The sequence below is a fragment of the Agelaius phoeniceus genome, chromosome 2, assembly GCF_051311805.1.
Source record: "Agelaius phoeniceus isolate bAgePho1 chromosome 2, bAgePho1.hap1, whole genome shotgun sequence".
In the NCBI taxonomy this organism is placed as follows: domain Eukaryota; kingdom Metazoa; phylum Chordata; class Aves; order Passeriformes; family Icteridae; genus Agelaius; species Agelaius phoeniceus.
This window is the reverse complement of record NC_135266.1, coordinates 79,753,242-79,765,258: the sequence shown is the minus strand read 5'-3', so window position 1 is coordinate 79,765,258 and position 12,017 is coordinate 79,753,242. Positions and strand designations below refer to the sequence as shown.

Sequence of the window (12,017 nt, the reverse complement as noted above, 5' to 3'; positions counted from 1 at the left end):
TTGGTTTTCTGTCATTTTAGAATTCAGAGTTTTAACATTAGCAACTTGAAAGACCCTCTGCAGAAGAATGAGAGAGATTTGGATTTCACACACTGAACTTGCAGTGATATTTATTTAATGTCTGCATGTTGTGCAAGTCCTTTGGAAAACCACATAGTTGAAAATAAGAGCACAGGAACTTTATCTATTTATCTGTTTTTATTAGCATTAAGGAAACCGAACAGCCTTCATCAAGAAACAAAATATACACACATAGTCAATTTGCTAATACAGAATAATGCTTTAAACCATCTTATATAGTGATTGTAGGTAAGAGCAGACCTCCCCTTTAACCTCAAAGCAAATCTGAGTCCTTAGGAAGTATTTTGTGTGGATTCTTTGCACTTTTGAACCATAGTGTGACAGGCCACCCCCTAACAGCCGTGGTGATGCTGTGCAGCCTGTTACTCATCCTGTCAGAAGGCGGCTCTGGATTTCTCTGTAAGCACGGAGTGGTGATTGCAGCAGTAGAGCAGGCAGAACTGGAGACTGCAGGAGGAAGTGACTGCTAACTACCTTGGAAGGAATGTGGCTTTTGAAAGGCCATTTCTTAGGTGGGAATAGGTCTGCTCTTATGGTCCCTCCAAAAATCCCTCTCTAGTGGAATAGCAGCTGAGTGAAGCAGCTGACAGTTATATTAAACAGGTGACCACAGTCTGGGATCCAGTCCTGAAAGAGCAACACAGGAACCCACACCAAGCAGTACCCCTTCTCCTCAGCAGAGAGGGGGAGAAGCAGCCTTGCACATACTTAACTGCCTTTGCTCCGAGAGCCCTCCTCTGCAACCCTGTGCTTACCTGTGTGGAAGAGCAAGGGGCAGTCACGGTTCACCAAATATGTGTTGTATCCCCTACAGTAAATTTTTGTATTAAAATTCAATTTCAGCTTGAGTTTAGTTGGGTGACACCAATTCTTGAAGCAGACTATGAGGAAAAAGGTAGGGTTTCGAAAATGGCTAAGCTGTTCAGTCTGCCAGAAAAACCTAAAGCAGCAGTTGCAATGCAGGCAAAAAGGCGTCTTTGGTTGATGCACAGTTGCTTCCATTAGTTAGCAGAAAGCTGAAATACCATAAGTACACCACACTAACCCTGCACAGAAGCATTAAAATTGCTGATTATGCTTACCCAAGCAAAATGTAATGGCTGATCCCAGCAGTTCACAGGTGCCCCTTGGTATTCCATTACCTTTCCCCCTAAAGACTATGAGGCACTGGAGGCCAGAGGAGCTGTGGAAAGCCAGGGGAGCCCACTCTGCTCCCCGCTGTGAAATAAAGGTGTTTAAGTTGCATCCTGGCACACCCACTGTAAACCATGAGATTCTAAAGTTGCAGAGATGGAAGTAAACGTTGTCCTACAAAATCATGTCCTGTATTGTTACTCCTCTACCGCAGTGTTTTATTGGGAGAAGCTGCCCTTTCTTTAAGTAAGGCATCATTTACATGGCTTCCTATGATCTAGATTGAGGTGAAGGGAATGACTTGTTTCAGACACTGCTGTTGCTTGTTTTCAGGCGTGCTGGCAAACGCCCTCATTGACTCTGCTGTGCAGGAGGGTGTGTGATGGCACAGCTGCATCTGAGGCTCCAATACAAAGTCAGGTTTGGCCTTTCAAACTTCTGAGCAGATGTTTTTCCTCCACAGTACTTCATGCTCGTGCACAGACTCTTTCAAGCCAAGTGATTTCCAGCACATCAGTGAACAAAGAGCAAGCTCCAGGCTTCTTGCAGGTGGCAAGTGCAATATAAGCTAGCCACTGAGAAGGGTAATTGCATAGGGGGTCTTGTCTGTGTTGGTTTTTGCTTTAAGCTTTCTCTAGTGCTACAGTACTAATAAATTACCCTGGAGAGAAATAAATAAATAAGTTGGCATCTCCCAGGCACCATGTTGGAAATCCAGGAGGTTTCAGAAAAGCTGCCCCTCCATGGTCCTGGGAAGGTAGTCAGCAAAAAAAAGTCCCTATTATACAACTGTCTGTACGGGAGCGACGCACTGTGCGGGAGAGCCGGCGCGCTCCGAGGATGAGGTGGAACGGTTGGTGATCTCTCTCTGCAGCTCCTCCACTTTCTTCTGCAGCTCAGCCCGCTTGGCCAGAAGCTCCTTGTAGCGATTGTGAACAGGTTCCTGCAAGGAAATGTGTGGCTGAGCACTGGGAGGTCAGCGTGGAAGAGGGAGACTGAAGCACAAAGCTGCTGCTGACCATACAGACAGCTATAGGGGAAGGAGGTAGATGAGTGTCATCAGTCTCCAGCCCACAGGTATCTGAGTGCTTGCTCTGGCTCTTGGCTGCTCATTTGGATCCAACAAGCACAGTGCAATGGTGGCTAAACAAAACAGTCTGTACGTATTTTGAAAGATGACAGTTGCCAGACTCTGATCTCTGACATTTCTGGGGGACATGGGCCATGGCATCTCAGCCTGGACATAATTTCAGGGGCTTGGGGGGAAAAAACCCAGCCAGATTCTTCTAAATATTTTCACATAGTTGACACATGTTGAACAGTCAGTACTGCAAAGTGTTTGCTGGGTTCCTGTCTCTAATGCTGCAGATCTGCAAAACTGCTACCTGCAGACAGGCACTGAAGCAATTGGGAATTTTTGTCCCTTTCTACTAAAAAGTGATGTCAGCATTCAGGGTCGTGCTCGGACTGCTAGTCTGAGGTGCCTGCCCTGGGCAAGCCAGCTTCCTGTGCCTCAGGCAGCCAGAGCAAGCAGCAGGTTCCCATCACAGTAATTTAAATACAGCCCCGAAATTCCTATATAGAACCCCACATTCAGAGAAGTCTTAGGGGTTTTAAGAACTTTTGTAAAGAGAACTCCGATATTTTTTCCCACATTCTCAGTGAGAAATCTCCCAGATCGCTGAGAGATTTCTGCAGATTTCACAAGGTGGTGATGTCCAGCTGGGCACCTGCATTAGGCAGCTCTAGGTGGTGCTTGCTCTTGCTGGCATTTGAATTTAGGTGTTTGTTTTCAGATTTAAGCATAAGTTTGTACATTACCTAAAGCTCTTGACCCCCAAAGAAACAGTACTGGTACTAGCAGAGAGGGAAGCAGGAGTGGGAAGAGGCATACCTGAGGCTTCATCCTGGGGTTCCAGCGGATGTAGTAGCCGACCCACAGCTCGAGGTGGCGCATGCTGGCCACGGGATACAGGACGTGGTTGGAGTAGCTCACGTACAAGGGGTTAGTAAAGTCTTCCAGTTGGCTGTTGATGTAAGACCAAAGTGATACAGTCTTTTTTGGAAGGCTCTGTAAGGGAAGGGGGTGGAGGAGGCTTTATTTGCCATACGAATCCCAGCTATCTACAAACTGTAGCAGCATAGACATATGCCTGTCATTAATATGGAGCTGGTTGTTTTTTGTAGCTTAAAAAAACCCCCAAAACTGTTCTTTTGATGTGGTGGTTCTTGTACTCGAAGCACATGGATGCAGGCAGGCACACACGCCCTGGCACAGAACAACCCCTCTGACCCACCCAGCTGTCAACACAGATCAGGAATCACCACTGCTACAGCAAGGGGACACTGGCATGTGAGCTCCTGGTGCTTTAGTTAAACTTCACTTCTCTGAAGTGCTCCTGGAGGACTTGCTAGAGTATTTAATTGCAAAGGAAAAAAAGAAAACATTTGACTTAGGCCCTGATCTAGTGAAATAATTATGCCTGTGAATACTCCCACTGAAACCAGTGCTGAAGTACTTTCTAGATTAAGTACTTCACTAGGCTGAGACCTTTAAAAAAAACCCAAACCCATGTGCAAACAGCATGCAGATTTTCTTCCCTGGAAATGGTAATTATTCAGTCACTGTGGACTCCAGAGAAACAGGGACACTGATTTCACAATAGTAAGATGCTATACTTTTCTTTTCCATCTAGTTTTTATGATTATTTTTTACTGATGTTCTACCACATGTAATCACATCAGGTCCACACAGCACTGCCCTCATGTACCTCTGTGCTGTTAGGCTGCAGCCTTTGGTGACAGAATGCTTCATCCTTAGGTAGGTGAGACAGAGTAAATGCCATTGTTTTCCTTCTAATTCCAGACTGGGTCTGGATGTACACATCTCTACACTCCTCCCTGGGCAAACAAACCTTGGCCAGACTGCAGGGCAAAGCTGGCTTGTGGCAGGACAGAGAGGCACGTCCCTAATAATAGTAGGAGAGCTGTCCTCTCCTGGGAAGATGCAAGCACAGCAAGAACACACATAAAGACCAGTTACTTGCTGTAACCTCTGTGTGCAGAATGACAGCACACACTAGGTAGTTAAAAGCACCCTAAAGGGATCACCTCAAAGACAAGGCATGACAAAAAAGCACCAGTTCCCACAGAGAAGGTTACAGTAAACTGAAGTTCAAAGCAAAGCTGCATTTCCACTACCTGGGAGTACCAGGAGCTATTCAACCACTAGTGACTAGCTAGAAGTAGACAGCGTGTCCAGAAAGGAGATGGTGCTGCTCTGAAACATGAAGCCTCCAACAGATAGCAGTTTATGCAAAGAGAAAAATCCCCCAAGTCCCAGCCTCACATCTACAACTAACTCTTGAGTGAGGAACCAGCTTCTGTAGCAATATCTGGCCAGCTAAAGCAATCAGGAACAGGCTTTTAACTCGGAGGGAAGCTGTCTTACCTCCTTCACTCTCTGCTGCTCACTGCTGCACAGGAAGGTCCCAAACAAACAGCTGTACAGGTGATCCAGGATGGTTATCAGGAAGTACTCATTGAACTCAAATGCTGTAGGAAACTTCAGGCAGAAATAGAAAATTAGTTAAGGATTTAAAACATGAAAATAAACTTTCTCCCATGCTGTAATCTTGGTAAGGAGTTGGCTTCTTGATTTCTAGAACAGGATCTGTCCCCGTTCCCTGCCTAGCTGGATATTCAGGGTCATATTTGCTCCTTCCAGGAGCAAGAGTTTCCCTCTTGGAAAACTGCTTTGCATGTTCAGAGAGGAATTTTGAGCAAAATCCAGAGGTTTGAGGGGTCAGAGCACTGTGTTTATGTACACTCAGTGCTGCTTAAAATTGAAGTTTGCTCTTCTATGCCTGTCCCTCATGACAAGCCATGCAGCCAGACTGTGAACAAAAGGCACATGTGAAATAAATATATTCAAAAAGTGGAAATTTCCCAGGGCCAAATGGAAATAGCCTGGGTGCCTAACACAGCACTCCCCAGAGGAACAGCAGGGAGGCATCTTGTGACAGAGGTCAGCAGGAGCAGAAGGTCTATGGGCACAGGCCATGTTTGTTGCTGAGTTCTGTGCAGAATCAATCTGTCCCTGAGACAGGGACAACTGAAGCTCCTCAGAGGGCCAATAAGAATAAATGCAGTGAACTGCAAAGACATGCAGGGGTGATGGAGAGGAGAGCAGGAGGCCTTCCTCCCTCACAACTGCCCTCTTCCCAGGCTGCCCCAGTTGTGACATCCTGACCTCATCAGCTGCAGGTCAGGATGCTCAGCTGTAGGAGCAATCCAAGCAGACCACGATGAAAGTGACTTTTGATGATGGTAAAGCCTCCTCTTCTCTCTGCATGGTTGTGGTACAGTGCCATATGTAGTGGCATCCTTTTCTTCCATATATAGTGCCATCCTTCTCTTCCATTCCTTCTGGTTTAACTCAGGGTGAGCCTAGCTTTTTTTCAGTGAACTGTCTGATCATAGCTGACTTTTGTGTCACAGAAGATCCAAAAAAACCTTCCAGGTTCCACGTGCCTGGGGAAAAATCTCCCAGACACAGGGGATCTCTCCTGGACTGTACCTTTGCCATGCCAGGTCTGAAGTGAGGCACTCAGCTCTGTACCTCACATTATGAATTGGGAGCAGTACATTTGCCTTCAGAAGAAGTTAAAATGGAACATGTTACAGGATCAGCTTGAGCAGGGGCAACAGGGATCTGTTACACCCACTGTGCTAGGGACTGATATTAGCAAGTGCTTTCAGGCTCTGTGCTAAACAGACTCCCAAAAAGCCTGCTGACAGCATCGAAGCAGGAGTACAAGCCCAGGAAGGAGAGCCTGCAGAGGTCAGCTTGGAAACCATTCCAGTGTCCAGACACCAGACAATGCCTCGGTGCACTGTGCATGGCTCTGGGGACATGGGTGCCACCTAGCAGTGTACCTGTCTCGTCATTTGCCAGACGCAGTCGATGAACTGCAGGAAGACGGGAGAGCGATCCGCGTCCGCGTGGTTCTTGTCCCCGTGGCCGACTCTCTGGAACAGCAGGACAAAGAACACGAGTCACACAGGCCTTCATGGGGCCTGCTCTCAGTCCCCTAAACCTTTACCAACAGCTTTAAAAAACTTCAAATGAGTCCTGATACTGCTTTGTCCATATCAGTGGGTAAAGGAGTAAAGGACAGCTACTCTCTTTGTCTTTGAAGTGAAAATTCTTTATGGGGATATTTTCATGCTAAGTTAAAACAAGAGTTGTTTGAGTAGAGGCTCCAGATGCTAAGCTGGCACTGATTTCAGTTAATAGCTAAAGTTCAGAAGGAAGAAAAATGAGAATGCTTTTTGCTTCAGTTGCAGCTGTTGTCCTGGCTACTTCAGTAGTAGAGGGTGCTGGATGCAAGCACTACCTACAGGCACGGCATGCGGCGATACCGTCACACAACACCTCGTGGCTGCCAAGAGCTGTACAAACACCAGCCCAGCCCATCTCCTGCCACCTCCAGAGAGGCAGCAATGACAGTATTCCCAGAGGCAGCCTCCAACCCTGACCGTGCTGTGTGGCCAACACATGTGAGGCACGACTCCTCAGAACTAGCACAGTACATCATTAATGATTATACATTACCTGGGAGCCCCAAATACTGCACAAAGATAGAATAAGAATGTGAAAGTAACAGAGATCCCTAAAACTGTTTTCCCCTCACCGAAGGAAATAATGTTGGTATCTTCCTTGCCTAGACAGTGAAGAAGCTAAAACACTCATTGCTCAAATACCAGATAACAAATTTTGCTACAGCAGAACCTCAGTCACATTAGTGCCTCAGTTTCCCCACCTTCCTCAGAGCATTTGACAGTGCAACCCACCACTGCAAGTGCTCCACACAGACCTTGTTCTAGCCCTTGCAAAATTAACAACCACTAGAGAACAGCTACGAGCAAAACACAATGGCAACAAGACTGAAAGGATACTACTGAAAAGCTCTCTCAATTCCCATCAGTGCAAACCATAACAAACTGCTGTGTCACAAGCCCACAAAGCTGCCACTCTGCCAACTGCTAGGGCACAACCACAAACTACTCTTGGTCCAGGCTCAAGCTGCTCCTCTTTCACCTAAATAATTAGAAGCCTCTCCAAAAATAAAATGTGCTTGAAGAAAATGTGAGGTCAAGGCTATAAACAAATTCCCAAACCTCTTCAATACAAAAGTATTTCTTAGATGATGGTGCTCAAGTAGCCTGAGAAAATGGACTGAACTGGAAATAAAGACAAAAAATGCCCAGTGGTCTCTGCCAGCTGCCAGCAGAAATGCCAACACTGAACCCAAAGCACACTGCTAGTTTAAGGCTAAGCATGGGAACATGACATTATCAGTCAGACACCTGAGATACCATTTAAATACCACCTGTTCCCTGTATCTAACCAATACAGTCCCAAGGAGGTTAAGAGGTGAATGGAATTATAGGTAGAAAACAATAACATCAGCGTTCACCTCTCTTCTGTGAGTTCAGCCAGGAAACTTGCCACAGGAAACATTAAACTCGTCTAAAATCCTTCAAGAGGGACAACAACATTCTGTTCAGTGCCCTCCACGGGCTAGTGACTCACCAGCTGGAATCTGTGGCCGAAGCTCAGCCACTCCTTCTCCACGAGCACCTCGAAGCCCCGGATGGTGCGGTAGTAGCCATCCAGCATGAGCAGGGCCAGCGAGGTGAGCTGCGCTGTGCGGTCCCAGCCGTCGCTGCAGTGCACCACCACCGATGTCTTCCCCGACTCCACTTTGTCAGCAATCCGAAGGGCTCCAGCAAGAATGAGCTAGGACAAGGGAAGAAACAAATTACAAAATCTCTTTGGAACAGAAACTAGAAATGAAAAATGGCTAGTGACAGCACAGGACAAACCAAGGGCTCTGCTTGCCTCAAGGAGAATGGTAAATCAGTTCCAACTACTTTATAACTAGGACGGCAAAACTGGTGAACACGTTTTCTGTTCCAGCAAGATGACGACACATCTGAACTGTAGATGTAGGCACTAAACTGTAGTGTAGGCACAACTGTAGAAGAGCCCTTGCATGAAACTCAGTCCTTGGACAAGTCAGTATTTAAATGCAGGAGCCTGGTGTGTCTGATAGGAAAGGCCATCACTTTGCAGCTGCCCCAGGCGCAGATCTACCCCTGCCTGCATCAGCAGAGCAACAGTGTAAGCTGGACATTTTTAGAAAAGAACATTATTTGAAATGTTCCAGCATCTGGAGAAGCCAAAGCATTTTGCCTCCTTATTCTGACTCTGCTTGGATTCCTGAAAGGCTGAGAGGGCCCAAACTCCCAGCATTTGCTTGTCTGGCCCACACAATAATGCCAGGATGTCAAGGAGCCGAGCCAAGAACTTGGAAACTCTGTGACTCCTGAGTTCTAAGCAGAGCTTTCACAGCTACACGTCATCCAGGAACATCCTTCACTTCCAAAACAGCATCTTTCAGTATTTCAGCCCCCTCCCTTGTCCCTCTTTTCATCTCCTTAAGATTCCTCACTCCAAGAACTGCGGTTTTAAACGCTTATAAATAGAAAACAAATTATAAGTCTTTACATTTACAAGGAACTGAAAATCCTGGAGTTGACTCTGGATATCTTTCCCAGACTGGTAAGGACTTGTGGTTGCTCAGCCACGTGCAGGGGATGCAGACATGCATACCTTGATATGCTCCAGCCAGTGAGTTGACTCTAAATTAGACAGCCAGTGAGTCTCCTCGATATTGGGATACACAATTTCTTTCAGTTTTCTCAGTGACTCTCTCATAACATGAATGTTGTGAATGTCCAGGAACACTAATTCTGCATTCTGATAGGCATCCTCGCTCTCATAGCCCCCTCCTTTAGCCTGAAGAACAAAATTCACATACAAATCATTAAGGAAAATCATATTTTGTACTTTATCCCAGTCATTTGTCCTGAGCAAATAGCAGCTGACAAAATACCACAGTGGCTGGGCTATCTAAAGCAGGCAAAAACCATTGGCTTCATCTTACAGCTGGGAGAAAACATGTACAGGCACACACTTTGTGTCTTTCTTCTGCAATACCTAATGAATGCTGTAATTTTTACCAAAGAATATCACATTACAAGCCTTCTTTTCCTCTGTAATTATAATTTATCCCCATTCAAGTTGTTAACTCATTACATTTGCTAATCTATCATTTAAAAATTTACCATACTATTACAGAGGAGGATAACCCACACACTAATTGCCTTCCCTAAGTAGTGGGAAAGGCAGATTTAAAAAAAAAAAAAAAAGAAAAAAAAAATCTTTACTGCAACAAAGCAGCTCCACCATTAAAACAAAGCTTAAAGTGATGGCATGGAACACAATTTTTAGAAGGGTAGAATGATGGACCCTGGGAACTACTGAAATGTCAGCCTCACCTCTGTGCCTGGCAGGATCATGGAACAGATCCTTCTAGAAGATATGCTAGGGCATGTGGAGGACAGGGAGCTGATTCAGGATAGCCAGCACAGCTTCACCAAGGGCAAATCCTGCCTGAGCAGCCCAGTGGCCTTCATGAAGGAGAGACTACAGCAGCGGACAAGGAAGGGCTATGGGTGTCATCTACCTGGACTTCTGTAAAGCCCTTGAACTGAGGCTGTAAAGCCTCAGTTCCCCACAACATCCTTCTTTCTAGGCTGGGGATGATGGACAGACAGTTTGATGAATGAGAAACTGGATAATCACATCCAGAGGGTAGTGGCCAATTGCTCAATGCCCAGGCAGTGACAAGTGGCATCTCTGAGGAGTCTGTACTGGGACTAGTGCTGTTTAATATCTTCATCAGTGACACAAACAGAAGGATCAAGTGCACCCTCATCAGGTGTGCAGATGACACCAAGCTGAGTGGTACAGCTGACACTCCTGAAGGATGGGGTGCCATCCAGAGGGACCTGGACAAGCTCAGGAAGTGGGTCCATGGGAACCCCATGAAGTTTAACAAGACCAAGTGCAAGGTGCTGCACCTGGGTTGGGGCAACCCCTTGCATCAGCTCAGGCTGGGGGATGAACAGATCAGAGCAGCCCTGCCCAGAAGGACTTGGGAATGCTGGTGGGTGAGAGGCTGGACATGACCCAGCCATGGGCACTCCCAGCCCAGGCAGCCAATCCTGTCCTGGACTGATCCAAAGCAGTGTGGGCAGCAGGGCCAGGGAAGGGAATCTGCCCCTCTGCTCTGCTGAGACCCCACCTGCAGGGCTGTGTCCAGCTCTGGGGAACCAGCACAGGAAAGACAAGGTCCTGTTGGATCAAATCCACAAAGATGATCAGAGGTCTGGAGCACTTCTCCTGTGAGGAAAGGTTGAGAAGAGAAGGCCCTGGAGAGACCTTATAGCAGCCTTCCAGTACTTAAAAGAAGCTTATAAGAAAGATGGGGACAGATGTTTTAGTTGGGCCTGCTGTGATAGGACAAGCGGTAATGGTTTGAAAGTAACAGAGGGTAGATTCAGACTAGAAATAAAGAAGAATTTTTTCACAATAAGAGTGGTAAAACACTGGAGCAGGTTTTCCAGAACAGTGGTAGATGCCTCATTCCTGGAAACGTTCAAGGTCAGATTGGACAGGGCTCTGAGCCCTGTTGGAGGAAGCAGTCTTTCAACCATGTGAATTGAAAAATGGTGATACACAAGGTCTAGGGTGCTAGAGTCTGACCTCAGTACTACTTCAATTTTTTTTTTCCTTTCCAATGTCATTTCCCATTGTAAATGAATATAATGGATCATCAGGAGTCACGCTTGATATCTTACAGATACCAGTGAACGTATAAAAGTCTCAGATCATTGCATTCAGACTTCTTCTGCACTGGTAAACCCTTGTGATCCTTAAGAATAATATGAAATGGTGGTGGGAAATGTGCTCTAAATTATTACATTCCTGGTTTTAGACAGAGGAAAAAGTACCCAACCTTATTGGCTACGGCATTCACACTAGGCCTTGCATCAAATATGAAGATTTTATGGGACTGGGCATTAGAATCCATGATGGCTTGAAGGTACTTTTCATCTTCCTTGCTCCGCTTGCCACTCACTCCCACCATGGGCTGGCTACAGCGCGTGATCGTTGCTTGACTTTCTGGGTGAATCCATGACAAGACCTTCAGAAACAAATGGGAAATAAATAAAGGAAAAATGGGATTCATTAAACCAATGAAGTAAATTATCTGTAATGGCTTGTTCTGGGATTCTCTATCAGAGGATTCTAGAAGCCTGGATTCTATTACATCACAACTGAATGAAAGAAAGAACCCTTCTGTCTTTATTCATTCTGGTAGCATTCCCAAAGTTTGAACAAACAAAAGGTGATCAAATTATTTGAGTCTGACTTCTAAATATGATGCAGACTGTTTTTTCTGGCTGTTGTGTGAGTCAGTATGTGGGCTGTGTCTAACTTTATGTTACACCATGTAAAAGTTAAGCACTTTAGGAACGGACTGAATTTCCTATAGACTTGAGGAGTAAACCAGTACCTTTTCAGTTACCTCTGAAATAATCATCATACCAATGTGCTTTGTCTTAATTTCATTAAATAAATGCTCTCATCAAGACTATCACTACGTATTTCTCTGTCCTGAAAGTCAGAGTAGGCCAGACAATTGTAAACAGCCAAACAGGGCTGCCTTGTGTTTCCCAGGAACTGAACTGAGATTTGGTCTGAGTTGTGCTAAATTATCTTATCTTCTAGTTTTGGTTTAGTCTACATCTCTTTCTCAACAGTAGTTTCAGCAGATACTGTTATTTTCTATGTCCTCAAACACGTTGTTGTCACTTTTACTATC

At 45.7% G+C, this 12,017-nt stretch overlaps 1 protein-coding gene across 3 annotated transcripts in view; it reads right to left on the bottom strand.

Moving 5' to 3' along the window:
* Positions 1-179: 179 nt before the first annotated feature.
* Positions 180-12,017, bottom strand: part of MTMR2 (myotubularin related protein 2) — a 62,942-nt gene continuing 51,104 nt past the window's right edge. For all 3 annotated transcript variants that reach the window (XM_077173972.1, XM_077173971.1, XM_054653320.2), the window contains 7 exons: positions 11,148-11,336; positions 8,897-9,082; positions 7,814-8,020; positions 6,154-6,246; positions 4,667-4,780; positions 3,110-3,286; positions 180-2,158 (listed from right to left, as the gene is read on the bottom strand). In XM_077173972.1, the coding sequence (XP_077030087.1) occupies positions 1,997-2,158; positions 3,110-3,286; positions 4,667-4,780; positions 6,154-6,246; positions 7,814-8,020; positions 8,897-9,082; positions 11,148-11,336 (1,128 nt within the window). In that variant the 3' untranslated portion in view covers positions 180-1,996. The remainder of the gene's footprint in view (positions 2,159-3,109; positions 3,287-4,666; positions 4,781-6,153; positions 6,247-7,813; positions 8,021-8,896; positions 9,083-11,147; positions 11,337-12,017) is intronic.